The sequence below is a fragment of the Cucurbita pepo genome, chromosome 8 (genome assembly GCF_057944985.1).
Source record: "Cucurbita pepo subsp. pepo isolate OVF chromosome 8, ASM5794498v1, whole genome shotgun sequence".
Taxonomy (NCBI): Eukaryota; Viridiplantae; Streptophyta; class Magnoliopsida; order Cucurbitales; family Cucurbitaceae; genus Cucurbita; species Cucurbita pepo.
Window position 1 is genome coordinate 970,375 of NC_141805.1, and position 17,281 is coordinate 987,655.

Sequence of the window (17,281 nt, forward strand, 5' to 3'; positions counted from 1 at the left end):
CATGCTTTCATCATATATAGGTCTTTACCATTTCATATTGGGTTAGTACGGGAGTGTATGACCGTTCACCAAAATCGTGTTTACACCAAGGGCTAAAATGCCCCAAGATGTACTATAGGAGATATGACTAGTTGTCAATTTCTCCCTACCCGATAGTTATATGCGGTAAGACGTTGTTGTTGCCTTTTGCTTACATTCCCATATAACATCAATCTCAATTTCTCAAATCTTGCTTCCAAAACTCTCTGCCCCCATTTTCTAAAACTTTGTTCTTGAACCGGTGCCAGAGGCTCGAGCATACGTCGCTTGACCGTAACGCACACGCAAGAACGAATAGGCTTAACTCACTTGTTTGATAGCTTGTATCTTATTTCAACAATGTGAACATTAATGGAGATTACACTGTCGATCTTACTTATGTGACTATAATGCCATTTTTATTTGAAATTTACCCAAATTGTCAAGACTAACGTTGACAATAAATTTATATGCCGGTAAAAAAATTGGCACAATTTTAAAAATCTAGGGTTAAAATTGTAACACTAATTAAAGTTTGAGGGTACAATTTGATATAACGGAACGTTTACGGTAAATTATTGAAACGCATCGAGAAGTTTAGGGTAAATTTTAATTTTTTATCTTTAATTAAAAACACAAGTAATTTATGTAATTATTTTTGAATTCAACAAAATATTAGATAAAAAAAAAAATTGGATTAAGGTTTTTTTTAAGCAAAAGCCTCCCTACATAAACCCTAATTACATTTTTGGGCAATTAAAACATTTATTTCATAAAGTGGGGGCAAAATTAGATAATTTAAAATTTCGCGGGTATTCGTTGCAAAAATAAAATATTTCGATATTTTTTATGTTTGTCAAATCCCTTGGTCACTAAAACGGCGTCGTTCTTTCACACAGAGTCAAAACGGCGTCGGATTTGCCATGGTGGACTGCCTCAAAGATTTATGTATTGCGCATTTTAAAAATATTTGCTTCAAAACGCATCGTTCGATTCTATTTTTTCAGCCCATTTCTTTCTTAATCGTTTCGCTGTTGTTGTATTGCTCTTCTTCTTGTAGACTGAAAGAAAGAAGAATTACAGAAATTCCCCATGAAAATTTCGGAGCTCCTTCCAAGAATCTGAACCTATAATCTTCATCCTCGGCCACACTTTGTTAGTTTCCATTCCATTGTTTCGATATCTTATAACTGCAAAATTTGTTGAGTTTCTTGATCCATATCCAGCATAGTCTTGTAATCTCAGAAGTTGAAGATGCAGTTGTTCATCGTGGAGTTTTTGGTGGGGATTTGCTGCTGACTCTATTGAAGGTACTTGTTAAATGGGAGTCTTATTTTGTGTTCGTAGTTTTGGATATTGGGTAGGGCTTGTCCATTTTGTGGGTGTTCTAAATTTGGTGTGATGAAATTGTGTATGTTGCTTCTGTAGTTCAATTGTGTTCTGGGAGTTTCAATGAAACTGAATTGGAGTTATTCGTAATGGACAGAGATGCATTATGAATTTTGAGAGGTCAGGATTTCGTAGGTGCAGAAGAGAATTTCTGACTTTCTGGGACTCCCTATCTGGATGAATTCCGTGGCTCCTTCAGTTCAATAGGTCTGGGATTTTTCGATTTATTACTTTGGTCTGCGGTTCTCTGTGGCTTAGGGTTAGAATATAATTCATGTTCACTTTGTCTTTGGCGTTTCTTTGTGTACTTCGTGAAATTTATGTGCATTCAGCCGTGTTATACTATAGCTGCATTAGTGATAACTGCATTAGTACCTGTTCTTCTTTCTTCAAGAGCTTTGGATTGCCTTGGATCATTTGGGAGGGAACTGGAGGACATGGCTCGGGAGGGGCAGTTTTTCTTAACTTACTCAAGTATTTTTCATTGGTTTGCTTGAGTGGGACATGGCTTGAGGGAGGGTTTTGCTGAAATATCCCTAGCTTCGGCCGGGAAAGAGGAGCGGTTTGAGGGATATGGGTTGGGGGAGGAAATTCATCTGTGTATGACCGTGATTATGAGAACCAAAGTAAATTACAGGTCAGAGAGGGAGAATTTATAGAGGAAGAGGTTTGAAGTTGGAGTGTATAGATGAAGAGGTGCGAAGTTGGACCTTAAGAGAGTATATGTCATCTGGTTTGTTTTGGTTTTCTTATTTCAATTTGTTCAAAAGACGGAATAACCCCTTGGTACATCGATGGCAATTTTATTATTCTAAGATGGTCACTTGAGAGTTCCTTAGGTGGAGGATCAACCGTGGGGATGAAGAAATATTCTTCGTTTCAAAGTCGTGGAACTTCTAGATAATTCGAGAGCTTCAAGACCTAACAGAATTTTCTGTCTCTTCTAATATTTGGAGTTTGTTCTTAGTTTGGGTGCTTTGTTCTTCTTTAGAAGTTTGTATAGGTTGGATTTCTTTTTAGATTTTTGTAATATTGATTGTGTATTATGTATATATTCCTTATTTATATTTGTAATATTTCTTTCCTTATTGGTTAGTCTTTCTTCTATATAAGATGACCTCGTATTTGTCTCACACGTGTAAGAAGAAATCAAAAGTATTAATTTTATTCCCTAAATTCAAGTTTGTCTCTAAGCATATTTTTATCTTTTCATTTATCAATGGATAGTTTATTCTTGCCAAATTGAGTATCACACAACTAACATAAAACACGTGTCTTCGACTAAAAGGTCAAATACTTGAATTCCCACCCTACTTATTGTTGAACTCAATGAATAGTTTGTTCTTGTTTAAAAAAAAGAAATAGATGGAAGATCAAGCCAATTGAAAGATATTCAGTCCTCTTTTCCTTGTAATATTTATCTTGCTAATATAACTATTATTCCTTTAACAAATGTGTTTCAGAGTGTTATTTACTTTGAAATTGTTGATCTGGCCAATTATTTGTTTTTGAGGTGATTTTGGTGAAAATTTGATTCTTCTTCTGTAGGTTCTATGACTAATATGGCTCTTCGAAAGTTTGTTTATGGTGATACACCTTCCATTAACTTGAAATGTTCAAGTCTCCCCATTAAGGCGCATCAGCAAACTCAATTTGAAGAACTTGAAACTAACCAGACGTCGGAGCCTGATGTAGAAATTGACCTTAGAGAAGTTTATTTTCTTATCATGCACTTTCTTTCATCTGGGCCATGTCATAGAACTTGTGGGCTGCTCTGGGATGAGCTTTTCGAACATCAGCTTTTACCCCGACGATATCATGCTTGGTTTTCTAGAAATGGGATGCAAAGTGGGCATGAAAATGACGATGGCTTGTCATTTCCTTTAAAGTACCAACACTTGGTGGAGAGGTATGCATATCTCTTCTTGCCAATCAATTAGTGTTGCATAATTCTTTTAGGCATGGATCCGTGGATAATCAAAGCAATCAATTTTGCATTTCTTTAGCTTTGGTTTGAACACCACGTCTCTCTGCAGCTATTCTTTCGTTTTTTTTTATTTATTTTTTATTTTTTATGAATGTTCTTAGATTAGTAATGAAAAGCTTATTGAAAGAGAAAAGGGAAAAATACCGTGCTTTTAGTTCTTACTTGCTTCTTCCATTGTTCATTGTTGAATTTGATTCAAAGCATGCACAAGTAAATCTATCTTGTAATGTTATTTTTTCATAGCCTTCCATGGTAAGATTATTATTATGTTGTTGTTACCCTTAAAGGTATTCACATGTCGATAAGGACCACCTGATAAAACTTTTGAAGCAATTGATGCTTAACAAGGCCTCTCCATCTAGAGGTATGAATGGTGCAATTGCTCCAAATGCAGCTGACGTGCCTACATTATTAGGAACGGGCACATTTTCACTTCTGAGCTGTAAGTGATATTCACTTCACCTTTTTTTTTTCTTTTCAAAGTGTTGTTGTGTTATGCTGTGTAATGGAATTTTTGGAGACTATTAGTGAAGTGTATTTTACGTTATTGTAGCAACAGTGACTTCTTATTCTGTTTTTGGTCATTATCCAACTATTTACTTGAAAGTTCTAGACTTACCCTTCTATCTTTGTTTTGTGAAGATGCTGTTCGTTTATTTTATATGAAAAATTCTTGATCCCCAGATGATAAAAATGAGGGAGCTAGCAAGCCAAGTGGTCCCCCAGCACACATGCGTTGGCCTCATATGAAAGCTGATTCTGTTCGTGGATTAAGTTTGAGAGAAATTGGAGGTGGTTTCTCCCGACATCAACGTGCACCTTCTGTACGTTCAGCATGTTATGCAATTGCTAAGCCGTCAACAATGGTGCAGAAAATGCAAAACATAAAGAGGCTACGAGGGCATCGGAATGCTGTCTATTGTGGTAACTCTCTATAATAAGAAACATGAGCTACAATTTGACTTGTCTGCTAGTTGATTTTTCTCCTCCTTAGCATGAATATCTGAGATAGCTTATTTACATCTTTATTAATCTCATGGGAATGTGCCTTATTTGACCATATGCCATCAGGAATCTATAAAATATTCAATATTCATTATACATTTGATAAGGGTACTTGAGAAGGAATAAGTTTCATAAAACCTCTTGCCCTCTCTTTTCCGTTGGCTTAGGGATTTGTGATCTTTTCCCAACAAAACATTGTCTTCCAATTTTTTAGATATAGAGATTCCATGAAGATGATCAATCAGTTCTTTCTCCATATGCTTTTTTGTAAGAAGGCTCTTCTTGTGGCTTGCAGGGGTTGGTTTGTGGAGTAAGAGAAATAATAGAATCTTGAGGGACTTAGAGTATCTCTAGTGATGTTTGTTCCACAATTAGGTTCTATGTTTTCCTTTTGGCATTGGTGTCAAGTTTTTTTTTTTTTTTTTTTTTTTCGTAATTTCTCATTAGATCTTCTTTTGCATGATTGAAATCCATTTCTTTAGTTCGGTTCTTGTACAGCTTAAGCCCATCGCTAGCAAATGTTGTCCTCTTTGGGCTTTCCCTTCTGGGCTTCCCCTCAAGGTTTTAAAATACGTCTACTAGAGAGAGGTTTTCACACCCTTGTAAGAAATGCTTCGTTTCCCTCTCCAACAGATGTGGGATCTCACAATCCACCCCCTTGGGGGCCAGCATCCCGTATTAACAACTGGAGGATTTCATTAGAGATCATCATCATATCTGATGGTGGAGCGTCACTAACTTTTATCTCCTCAAAATTGAATAAAATATCCACAAATACCATCTATCCACCTGAGCTAACCACTGTTTCATATTATTTCTTTGTCTAGCCAATGGTTCACTTTTCTTTTAACTTTTGACAGCAATTTTTGATCGCATGGGAAGATATGTGATAACTGGTTCAGATGATCGCCTTGTAAAGATTTGGTCAATGGAAACTGCATATTGCTTGGCAAGCTGCCGAGGACATGAGGTGAGATTTAATTACTTAGAGGAGAACACCCGACAATTCAGAATTTCTTGAGTAGAATTTCTTATATGTTGCTCAATTTTGTGCTTCAAAAGGGTGATATCACTGATCTGGCTGTAAGTTCTAACAATGCTGTGGTGGCATCATCTTCAAATGATTTTGTTATCCGTGTTGTAAGTTCATTTTAACGACAGGCTTATTTCTGTTTACTTCTATATTGTGGAAAAATCAACCTTTACTTGTTTTCCCTTGTGGTATGTTATAGTGGCGCTTGCCTGATGGGCTACCAATTTCAGTCTTGCGAGGACATACTGGTGCTATTACTGCCATTGCCTTCAGTCCCAGAGCTGCATATCAGCTTCTTTCGTAAGGCTGATTCCTTTTCATCTTTTGGCTTAGCTTATGAAGTTTTTTTTTCTTTCTTTTGTTGTTATTTTTTTCTTTTTTCTCTCTCTCTCTCTCTCTTTTTTGTTTTTTTTTTTTGTTTTTTTGTTTTTTTGTTTTTGCCTGAAAAGAAGCATACTTTACATGATGATTTAAAAGTTACAAACGTGTTCAAGTTACAAGGGAGGAGTAGAAATGGGATCCTTCTGTCCAAAGATTCATCAAAGTTACAATTTGATGATTAAAAAGTTTCAGATATGTTCTAGTGACAAGGGAGGAGTCAAAATAAGATCCCTTCTATCTAAGGAGTCGTCAAAGTTGCAATAAAGCCCCTCAATTGACAAATATCATTTGAGGAATAGTTAGCAAAAACAAAAGATCGAGAACACTGCCAAAATGCTTTAAACTTAGCTGCATCTCTATCATTGCACTCAAGAAATTTGTGTTAAAAAGATCCTTTGGGTTTTTTGACTAAATTCCACATTTTTCCTTATCATCTTTGGTTTTGGACTTGAGCTTGACAACACCACATAGGAGCTGAAAAATATCAATCCTGGATTCTTTATTGAACAACCAATACATATAACATATTTTTTTGAAACGGGAAACAATTTTATCAATGAAACGGGATTCCCTTATGAAAAGCTTATGAGCTGCAGTCTAAAAATTAATTTTTGCATATAATCACTAGAAAATGAAACGTGTACTTTTTGTATGAAATCATTTTGTAGGATTTCTCCTTTTTGTGTAGATCGTCAGACGATGGAACATGTAGGATATGGGATGCTCGGAGCTCTTCTCAAAGTGCTCCTCGGATTTATGTTCCAAGGCCTTCGGACTCTGTGATTGGTTGGCCATTTTTTTGTTATTATCAATACCGTTGATATCTTGTTTTTTTTTCTTTTTTTTTTTAAACTTATTTTGCAATGAATTTTAGCTGCAGCAAGAAACAGTGGCTCTTCCGTGAGTACTCTTCCTCAGAGCCATCAAATATTTTGCTGTGCATTTAATGCTTGTGGAACTATTTTTGTTACTGGTAGTTCTGACACTTTAGCCAGGGTAAAATTACTTGTTTTCTTCAAATAATATCTTATTCTTCTTTAAACCCTTGAATGTTTTTTGTGCGTAGTTTCAAGCTTTGAAGTAAGGATAAGTTCCTATCGATAAAGGTGTACTTGATTAGCTAATCTTTATATGATCTTTTATCAAGCAGGTATGGAGTGCCTATAAAGGAAATAATGATAACCCAGACCAACCAAATCATGAGATTGATGTATTGGCTGGCCATGAGAATGATGTCAACTATGTGCAATTCAGGTCATATTTTCTTATTGTACGTTCTTTTATATTATTAGAAGTTTCATGCTAATCTACTCTTGCTACATTTCTGCAGTGGATGTGCGGTAGCATCAAGATTTACAACAACTGACATTGTGAAGGAAGACAATGTTCACAAGTTCAAAAACTCCTGGTATGTTTTGCCACTTCTGGTGGGAAAAAAGGCTAGAGCTAGAAGATATAATTGGGTTATAGGAGATATTGTTGACAACTGCTGATAATTTGTTTGCTTTTTGCCTGCTTTGTTTTTGAACTCCTATGCTATTCAATTTGAAATTTTGTAGTCCTTGTAGTAAGGTTTTAGGACTTTCAAGTTTGCTTATTATGCTTTGTCAAAAGTACTTCTCTGACTTGCATATTTTGACCATCGTTATATAGTATTCCTTGATTTTGCGTGACTGTTTTCCATTTCTGCCCATTAGGTGCATTATTGGGTGAAACCCACTCAGTTCTTCACTAAATTGGTGGATAAGTCTATTGAGAGACCGTCGGTATACATATGCATGATATAAAGATCCATAATTTTTGCAAATTTGACCAGAGGAGTAAAAAATTGCTTGTGGATAGAAAATGGAAAATACTTTATGGGTTTAGTAGTTGAATAAGAAAATAAAAGATGGATTGTGCATTTTTCCTTATTTATCAAGCATCTTTACCCTAAGTTAATTCCTTGTTGTGGTTCCAGGTTCACTTACGACAATATAGTTACTTGTTCTCGTGATGGCAGTGCAATTATTTGGGTTCCAAGATCACGTAGGTCACATGTAAGTTTTTAAGCGACTCCTTGCCTTTTATGCTGGTGTTTACTCCTTAATGTGGTTGAATAGGTTTCTTTTTTGGGTGTATTTAATATAGTTGTTATATATCTAATGACATACCTTTCAATTTTTTGTTTCAGGGGAAGGTTGGCCGCTGGACCCGTGCGTACCATTTAAAAGTGCCACCTCCACCCATGCCTCCACAGCCTGCTCGAGGCGGTCCTCGTCAGAGGATTCTTCCTACTCCTCGTGGTGTAAATATGATAATTTGGAGTCTAGACAACCGTTTTGTCTTAGCAGCTATAATGGGTCAGCATTTTCTCTAACCTCTCTATCAAATATATATAGAGTATGTAGAATACCTTTTTAATATATTATGTTTCCTACTCGAAGCTTGAAAAAAAAAAACATCGATTGTAAATGTGATGCAGATTGTAGAATTTGTGTTTGGAATGCTTCGGATGGAAGCTTAGTGCACTCTTTGACTGGTCATACTGAATCTGTAAGTGGTTTATTTAGTTGCAAATTTTTTTCTTCAGAAAGTTTAAGAGTGATTTCTGTGAAGTCTTATCTAGTAGTTGTGATATATACATTTCTTCATAAGATGGTCGTGGCATTATATGTAATATGCACAGTGACATGCGTGAATTACTTGCGAAATGTCGTATGTCAAGAATATTTTCAGTATATGATGACGTAAGGATCATGATCACACTTATGTTCAGGTCCTCACAGTGACATGCGTGTAATTTTTATTTCGGTTTGTGACATGAACTTGAATATAGATTTTATGACTCATTTAAGCAGACCATCTTTTGGTTAAAATTGGCCAGTATAACGAATCTTTAGACTCATAGCCAGGAACTAACATTCCCGAAACTAAGTAATGCAATACCTCACCCTAATTGTAGATCATCTTTTTCTTTAAACAATAGCCCATGAGTAAAATTACGGACTGTTTTAAGCAAATTGGATTGCTAATATATCCGCCTCATGAAATGAAGAAAATAATTGTATATACTAAATAATATTAGCAGTTTCATTTATTGCTTATTGCATTATGAATCCTAAAGATATCCATTTTTCAATTGTAAGTTCTGATAAGATCACTCCATATCCCTGACAGACGTATGTACTCGATGTTCATCCTTCTAATCCAAGGATTGCTATGAGTGCTGGATATGATGGGAAAACAATAGTTTGGGATGTGAGTTTTTGGGTCCCCTTCAGTATTTCGTTTGCAGCCTTTCTATTTCCTACTTTTTCACGAGGACTTTCATTATATATAATGTTATTTGATTTTAGATTTGGGAAGGCACACCAATTCGGATATATGAAATTTCTCATTTCAAACTGGTCGATGGCAAGTTTTCATCGTAAGTTCATACTGCACGTTGCGAAATTGATCCTCATATGCTTGATTCTCTCTAACTTAATGTGAAATTGATCCTCACCTTTTGATATCTGAGCTGATTTTGCATATGTGCATTTGTTTTGTTCTTCATATTGAGATGTTCTTAATGCAATGGATGAGTTTTTCTCTGTATCCCTTAAGTAATGTTTATACTATAATGTCTTAGTTTTGTTTCTGTGATATAGAGATGGGACATCAATTATACTTTCAGATGATGTTGGACAGCTATATATATTAAGCACAGGGCAAGGAGAATCCCAACAGGATGCCAAGTATGATCAGGTACTTAAGAACATTGATATTTTGTTGAGCTCTGTTGTGTTTCCTTCACGATCCCATATTTTGCTAATGTTTTGAATACTGATTGTCTTGTCTTTACTGCAGTTCTTTCTCGGTGACTATCGCCCACTTATTCAGGATCCTTCTGGCAATGTCGTCGACCAGGTAGGAGAATACTATACGTTGCTATTAAGCATGCGACAAGGCAATTTCTAATGGTCTGTGATGATTATCTTGTGCATGCTTCATACATGTGCTTCCTCTGCTTTCATGCCATCTCTGAAGTCTGAAATAATTTCTTGGCTGATTTCATTTTCCTGAGCTACGATTGTATTAACCCATAATAAATGTGCACAAGACTGCATTAACCCAATGATGAACCTTGGTCAATGAATTATTAAAAAATCACCCAATGAATCAATTCTTTATCCTGGTCAATAAAGGCCTGAAATCTTTATCCTCCAAGTTTCATAAGTTTTTAATTTTCCAAGAACAGTAAGAGGTGTCCCTATAATGGATAACAGAGGACCTTAACTATCTTTCTATTCTTGATCACAAAGCCATGCCTCTCCCTGTTCTCTCTCCTCCATCCTCTTCCCTGCCTTCCAATCCATGCTGCACCCTTCTGGCAATCCATGCTGCACCCTTCTGCCATTGAATCTACTGCTTAAGACCCCATTAAACCAAAAGTTCTCAAAATTTTGAATTGATGACTCCTTTAAAACACTGATCTCTATGTATCACTGGGATGCCACATCCTCCACACACTCAACCAAGCTCTCTTGCTTGCTTAAGGGTCTTCGAGGGCTTAGAGGGCGCTTAGAAGGGTGAATGGTGTCATGCTGATTTTAATTCATCTCGTTTTTGTGATTTTCGTTTTTTTTTTGTTACAAGCTACTGGAGCTCTTTATTATTATTATTATTAACTGTAGTACGATTTTTATGTAATCAGTTTTCTTTTCTTTTCTTTTGTCGTGTACTTTTATTTATTTACGACGATATTTTATTATACTGAAACGCCAACAATATTGGATTCAGGAAACTCAACTCACTACTTACAGGCGGAATTTGCAAGATCTCCTTTCTGACTCAGGTTTGTCTCTTACTACTCCAACTGATATTGGTATATGTTTTCAGTTTGGTATTAATTCATTGTGTTTTCTGCTTGTGTGATCAAAAATTGTAGGCATGATACCTTATCCAGAACCTTATCAGACTGCATACCAGCAAAGGCGTTTGGGTGCCATGGGTCTTGAATGGCGTCCATCTTCTCTAAAACTTTCTGTTGGGCCCGACTTCAATCTCGACCCAGATTACCAATTGTTGCCTTTGGCAGACTTGGACATGTTGATTGAACCATTGCCTGAGATTGTAGATGCAATGGATTGGGGACCAGAAAATGAAGTACAAAGCGACGATACCGATTCAGAATATAATGTCCCTGAAGATTATTCTACTGGTGGGGAGCAAAGAAGTCTAAATTCGAACTGCTCAACGGATCCAGAATGCAGCTCTGAAGACACAGGGATCGACGATGCCCCTGCTGATGGTCTTCGAAGATCAAATAGGAAAAAACAGAAAGCAGACGTGAGTATTATATCTTTTTCCCCTGGAGTCTTTGCAATATATATATTAATTTCCGCGAATAAAGTTTTCTTTCGACCAACATTTCAGATGGAGGTCATGACTTCTTCAGGAAGGCGTGTTAAAAGACGGAATATGGACGAGTATGAAGGTGATATAGTTAGGAGTTCCAGAAGCCAGAAGTCGAAATCTGGCCACAAGCCTTCCAAAAAGAAATCAGCATCTAAGTTGTTAAGACCTCAAAGAGCTGCTGCATGTAATGCCCGTAATTGGATATCATCATTTAAGGGAAAATCTACAGATGGAGAAGATGAATACGACTCGGGAGGTGATTGCTCAGAAAGTGAATCTACGTTAGAAGACTCAGACATCGAGAGCGATGAATACAAAAGGTCATTGCAAAACAGAAATAAGCATTCAAAAGGGAAAGTATTCGTAGATGGAACCGAGGAGATGACAAAATCTCTTGATGTTCCTGAATCTCGTGTGGATATTGGAAACCGAAAGAAGTTGATTCTTAAATTCTCCCTTCGGAATCCGAATAAGGTCGATCCTCCTTTAAACACAACACTTACTTGTTCCAACATGGCTGTTGTGGCTAGCTCATCATCAAGGTCCCCAAAGGAAGATATTGAAACCAGTCAGATTCTTATGAGACCAGAGAGGCAATTTGGAAATACTGATGGACATTCTGATCTGACCGAGGTCTACACAAATGGGAACATAAGATGGGGAGGTTCCAGAGTTCGTTCATCGAAGCGCATAAGATTAGGCGAAACTATGCCTTCTGAGGCATATGCTGCAATGTCTAGTTCGTTTCCCGATGGCGATCATAATGAAAATGAGAACGACGTTCGTGAATCTTTAGAACAAGAAAATCATTTTGGTACTCCATCCCCCCATTCAAAGATGGAGAATTATTGTGCAGAGAAAATGGGCGATGGGGATGATGATGCTTCTGGGCAATCTCAGGAGGTTGTCAACGGTGGAGACGTTAAACGTGTCAACAGTAAGTCGAGTGATCACGATGATTCAAATAATTTGAATTTAATGTTTCCTTCAGATGCAACGACCACATCGGTTCAAAATGGGACCACTGCTTCTGAGCAAACTGGAAATATTGCACCAATGCGTGCAAAGATAAGGTTGAGGAGTGTTTCTTTGGACCCTGAACATTCTCTGAAGCACAAAATAGAATCCTTAGATGAAAGCTCAAAGAACGATGAATACAATACGGTGTTCGGAAGCCCTCGGCATCTGAATGGGCTGCAGGAGGATGTCATGAATGGAGCTTATTCTGATCATAGAAATGATTCCTCACAAGATATAGATACTCCAAATGATGAAAAACTAATGTCAACCTTGTGCAACTCTGATGAGTTGCAAGCAGTAGAGACTAACAAAATGTTCACTGCTGTTTATAGAAGATCAAAGTCGAACAAAGGAAAGAGTAATGCAGAAAGCAACGGTTGTGGCTCAGGCGAAAATGCTTCGGGCAACATTAGTCTACCTGCTGAAGCAGACAATCACAAAAGTATGCCTCGTAAGACACGATCTTCGAGGTTTAAGGATGCCTCATATGATCTAAATAATGTGGGTGACAATCTTAAATCGGACGAAGATCAGGAATCTGAACATAGATCAAGACGTTCTGCAAACAGATCCCATATACCAAATGAAGAGTGGGGATCAAGCTCAAGGATGACAGTTGGATCGAGATCCACTCGTAACAGGAGGAGTAGTTTTACTCAAGACATAAATCCTGTGGAAAGAAGAAAGTCAGTTCAATATGCCCGAAAAGGATCGTGGTTAATGATGCCCGCACATGAGGGTGGCTCCAGATATATTCCCCAACTTGGCGACGAAGTTGCGTATTTGAGGCAGGTAAGTGATCATGGATAGTTTTGTGCTGCCTGATTCTTACATTCCATCTTTGACTGAATGTTAATTTCCTGACAGGGCCATCAAGAATACATAGATCACTGTTGTACAAATTACTATCACACAAAAGACACCGGACCTTGGACCTCAATCCGGGGACCTGTACGAGCGGTTGAGTTCTGTAAGGTTGTCGAGCTTGTTTATTCTACTTCTGCAGGTTCTGGAGATAGTTGCTGTAAAATGCTACTCAAGTTCATAGATCCTACTTCCCATGTATACCTCCAATCTTTGAAGTTAACTCTGCCCGAGTTGACTAGTTTCCCCGACTTCTTAGTCGAAAGAACTCGGTTTGAAGCGGCAATGCAGAGGAATTGGACATTCAGGGATAAGTGCAAAGTGTGGTGGAAAAACGACGTCGGAGTAGATGGTAGTTGGTGGGATGGTCGGATTGTCTCCGTGCAGGCAAAATCTTTGGAGTATCCAGAAAGTCCTTGGGAGAGGTACACAATTAAGTATAGGAGTGATCCTGCAGAACCACATTTACATAGTCCTTGGGAGCTGTATGATACTGTTACTCAGTGGGATCAGCCTCGAATAGACGACGAAAACAAAGCGAAGTTGTTAACTGCCTTCGACCAATTAACGTCGACTTCTATGCAGGTAGTCTGCTTCTTCAAGGTTATTATGTTTTCTGTTTATATCCTTTTGAATGGGTATAACCTGATGTTGTCCTTCAAATCTCAGGGTCGTTACGGGATTCAAGATTTGATGCTTCTCGCACGAAAGACACAATACAAGAACAGGTACTTTCATGAATCCATTTGCTATCAATTTCTTGATCCATCTTCCGAGAAACTTAACTCCCTAGACCCGTATATACGGTATTCGAATGTAATTTTGGCCTTTTGTACATGTATGTATAGGTTTCCTGTACCATTGTGCCTTGAGATAATCCAGGAAAGATTACAGAATGATTACTACCGAAGCTTGGAAGCATTGAAGCACGACTTCATGGTAATGCTATCAAATTTCGAGTCATTCGTGGCAAAGAATGAAGACATGTCGAAGAAAATTAGACGATTGTCGGACTGGTTTAGTCGCAACGTATCACCTTTGTAGATTCTTGTACAATACGCCTCTTAGCATTCTAAGAATTTTGGTAGAAATTATTGGCCAATGTTAGGTTGAAGAAGAGGAAGAAGAAGAAGAAGAAGAAGAAGAAGGAGCTCACTTTGGCTATTTATCTTGATTGTAGATAATTCTTTTTCCCTATTTGATCAAATCAATGCCTTTCATTCAAATCCTTTAGGAAATTAGAGAGGGAAAGCATCTTTCACCCGGATTCATTTGTGTATACAATACTCTTTATCTTTCACATCCACAGCAATAACAAATGAAAAATCAGTATTCAGCACTCCCAATTGCTCCGGTGGTTGATGCCTACAAATTTAGACCAATCTTTTTGTTCAATATTCTTTTAGTATGTCCATAGACAAAGGGTTCAATAAATATCAAAACTTTATGGTAATGATGAAATCTTCATAAAAATTAAGATCTATAAAATAAGACTTAGTTGAAGTTCGTGGTCCTCATCAACCCACATTGACAATCAGTACAATTGTACACCCCATGCCAAAAAAGACGTCTTTAAGCATAAGATTGTTAAAACACTTGATGACATACCAAGAGTCAATGAAGTAAACATATGTTCAGCACATATTTGACATCAATCTCTCCACCTGTGGCCACAATTTGGATTGCAGCAAACGAAGAATAATGTCATACCTTCCTCCCCTCTGGCAGTGGCCTGCATAAAATTATGCAATGAGATCATGGCTAGATATAAGTATGAACATGATGAAATGATGCAAATCAAAATTGGTAACCTCTAGCAGCCTACAAAAATCCAACAAAAGAAGACTGTTCACATTTCATTCAAGAAAACCTTACCGGCGGTATTCACAGCCCAATTAAGATAATGATGTGGCATGTAATTTAGAACAAACTACAACTTTTGGGAGTTAAGAACGAATGAAGCTTGGGTTGGAAAATGTAACACTGATGAAATCAAGAGAGGGAAGAAGAAAGCTCAAGCCTAGCAACACAGAGTTAGGAAATAAAAAGGAAGTGAACCTGGAAGAAAACAGCTTCTCCATGGTTGCATTGAGCACATCGGACAGCTTTTGTGCGAGGGAGTGTTGGATCCGCAGCAACATCTTGCAGAACTTGAGTGCGTTCCCCTACGGCGTGATGAATCTCATTCCTATAGACACAGTTATTGTCAGCAACTTCCTGCAAACAGAAATTTAAAACAAAACATGAGAATTAATGGTCAGAATAAGGGGGAAGGAAACCATCAAGTCCTAGAAATTAAAACATGTCAATACATGGAAGGGAGTATCAGTAAGTCGAATCAGAAGAAAAGAAGGGAGGATATTGATTTCAGTGTACAGATACAGGTCTATCTTCCAGTAGGCAAAAATAAAAGCTACTCGGCTACAAGAAAATAGAAAGGAAGTTTCCAACAACGATCCATCAGGAAAACATACATTGACTAGAGGTAGAGAAAATATGCAACTCAATTAGTAAAGAATTTCAGAACCCAAATAAATTCAAAAGAACCAGGAAATCAAAAGCCATCCGTGAAGATTAACTTTAACGATTCCACGACCTAAGGGAGTGAGTTAACACTAATATCAACTAAAGAATGGCCCAAACTTGCATCGTTCAGAATTAAATTAGTAATACTATCCTAATAATTTTATAAAGGCTGAATTAACCGTCAGCACAGAAGTTATATTCCCTCACCTAGATTAAATGAAACGAGTAGCTGTTTCTAGCATTTGTCTAGATCTATATTTATACTGATGTACATGCATATCTCCAACTAAGAACTGTAATGGACCCGTTGACATGTCATCAAAAGATGAGAATTAGTTAAATCATAATCTTCTTACATTGTTCCTTCCTGAAAACTATTATACCGAAATGAACTACAAAAGCAACCAAGAACAATGGGATAGTATGTCCTTCAAATTCAGAGAAGGGTAAGCTAACAACAGAGATGATAAGACGACAGGAACACTTAACAGGGTGACGAGTGAAAGTGACAACCTTGAGTATCTGAAGGCATAATCACGAATCAGAACCAAATATCGTTGTCCTAGGTTAAAATTACTATAAAGTAGGGCAACTCACATCCAGAAGCAGAATGATATTTGATTTGAACTACAAAACGATAGCTAAAGGTTTCACCAGAGACCCGACAAATATATAGAGAGAACATCGTACTCGTAAGTCGTAAACTATTACATTAGAAATGAAAGACTAACTAATAAACCTAAAACGTTCACGAAGTTAGAATAGAAAGTTGAAATGAAAAGAAGGAGAAGGTTACCTGGTGATCACAGTTGCGACACGCATAGAGAAGAATCTTCTCATCCCTATCCTCCTTCGGATAGAGAATGTTGTTACTGCAAAATAAGAATTTCCATATTCTCAACATTTTTCAACAACTTAAACTAATCAACGCAGAAGAACAAGAGTCATATGCGACATTAAACTCTAACACATACCATTCCCGGCAAAACTTCATGGTACTCATCTTGCAGAAGATGGAAAAACAAGAAACCCTGAACTAATACAGATCAACTTTCAGCTAGGGTTTTAGCAGCTGTTCAGCTGAAAATCAGAAGGAATCTGCGCAAAAATCAAACGCTATATTCAACAGAAAGAAAGAATTTGAGGAGTGGAATCACTGGAATGCTCAGCTAGCGCATCTATCCGTAATCGGCTGCGGTTCTAGAAACGTCGATCAGGCGAAAGAGAAGAGTTTTCTTCCATTGGCGGGAGAAAGTGAACTTTGACTGCTTACAGTTCTTGTAAATGGGCTTCGAATTCCGGAACTCAAATGAAATTTTAGTGGGTCAATAAACGGCCCAACTCAAACATAGGCCCATTTGTTTGATTGGCATTTTTTTTCTTTATAAGCCCAAAATAAATTTAATGGATAAATGGCCACTATATATTAATATTAATTAGAACCCCTTAAATGAATTTAGGAAAAAAAAAATTAAATTCAATGCACAAATTATCTCGTCTTTCGAGCATTTGAAAGTTTGAAATCGGTTACACTTAATGGTGTGGTGGGTTAATATTGTTACAATGTATATGCTTTGCTACTAAACATCGAGTATTACTAGGTCGTTGGACATGTCAGTTGAAAATAGATTTAAACCACACGACACTCTTAGCTTCGCTAAACTTAATTACAGTGG

At 37.2% G+C, this 17,281-nt stretch overlaps 2 protein-coding genes across 4 annotated transcripts; one reads left to right on the forward strand and one right to left on the reverse strand.

Moving 5' to 3' along the window:
- Positions 1-1,011: 1,011 nt before the first annotated feature.
- LOC111799965 (uncharacterized) lies at positions 1,012-14,425 on the forward strand. 2 transcript variants are annotated; one of them, XM_023683508.2, is made up of 25 exons: positions 1,012-1,328; positions 1,505-1,614; positions 2,956-3,316; positions 3,682-3,836; positions 4,079-4,318; positions 5,260-5,369; positions 5,462-5,539; positions 5,632-5,732; positions 6,502-6,599; positions 6,688-6,809; positions 6,964-7,067; positions 7,144-7,221; positions 7,774-7,852; positions 7,987-8,155; positions 8,278-8,348; positions 8,973-9,053; positions 9,152-9,222; positions 9,446-9,542; positions 9,645-9,704; positions 10,578-10,632; positions 10,726-11,126; positions 11,214-13,007; positions 13,083-13,664; positions 13,749-13,807; positions 13,928-14,425. In XM_023683508.2, exons 3-25 carry the CDS (start codon positions 2,961-2,963, stop codon positions 14,121-14,123), a joined length of 5,157 nt encoding a protein of 1,718 aa, XP_023539276.2. In that variant the 5' UTR covers positions 1,012-1,328; positions 1,505-1,614; positions 2,956-2,960; the 3' UTR covers positions 14,124-14,425. The 2 variants fall into 2 exon arrangements, with proteins under 2 accessions (XP_023539276.2, XP_023539277.2); XM_023683509.2 differs by having other exon boundaries at positions 6,694-6,809.
- On the reverse strand, positions 14,205-16,871 carry LOC111799967 (DNA-directed RNA polymerases II, IV and V subunit 9A). 2 transcript variants are annotated; one of them, XM_023683515.2, is made up of 5 exons: positions 16,580-16,871; positions 16,402-16,477; positions 15,138-15,296; positions 14,688-14,811; positions 14,205-14,444 (listed from the first exon to the last, which is right to left on the reverse strand). In XM_023683515.2, the coding sequence occupies exons 1-4, from the start codon at positions 16,606-16,608 to the stop codon at positions 14,731-14,733; spliced, it is 345 nt and encodes a 114-aa protein (XP_023539283.1). In that variant the 5' UTR covers positions 16,609-16,871; the 3' UTR covers positions 14,205-14,444; positions 14,688-14,730. The 2 variants fall into 2 exon arrangements, with proteins under 2 accessions (XP_023539283.1, XP_023539282.1); XM_023683514.2 differs by lacking the exon at positions 14,205-14,444 and having other exon boundaries at positions 14,543-14,811.
- Between the last annotated feature and the right edge of the window lie 410 nt (positions 16,872-17,281).

Excerpts from the sequence above, each read along its gene's own strand:
- LOC111799965 (XM_023683508.2), top strand. The coding sequence starts at position 2,961 with ATGACTAATATGGCTCTTCGAAAGTTTGTTTATGGTGATACACCTTCC. Across the intron at positions 8,156-8,277 it reads TGTCTTAGCAGCTATAATGG|ATTGTAGAATTTGTGTTTGG; the intron begins GTCAGCATTTTC and ends AATGTGATGCAG. Across the intron at positions 8,349-8,972 it reads TGACTGGTCATACTGAATCT|ACGTATGTACTCGATGTTCA; the intron begins GTAAGTGGTTTA and ends TATCCCTGACAG.
- LOC111799967 (XM_023683515.2), bottom strand. The coding sequence starts at position 16,608 with ATGAGTACCATGAAGTTTTGCCGGGAATG. Across the intron at positions 16,478-16,579 it reads ATGAAGTTTTGCCGGGAATG|TAACAACATTCTCTATCCGA; the intron begins GTATGTGTTAGA and ends CTTATTTTGCAG. Across the intron at positions 14,812-15,137 it reads GAGAAGCTGTTTTCTTCCAG|GCCACTGCCAGAGGGGAGGA; the intron begins GTTCACTTCCTT and ends AATTTTATGCAG.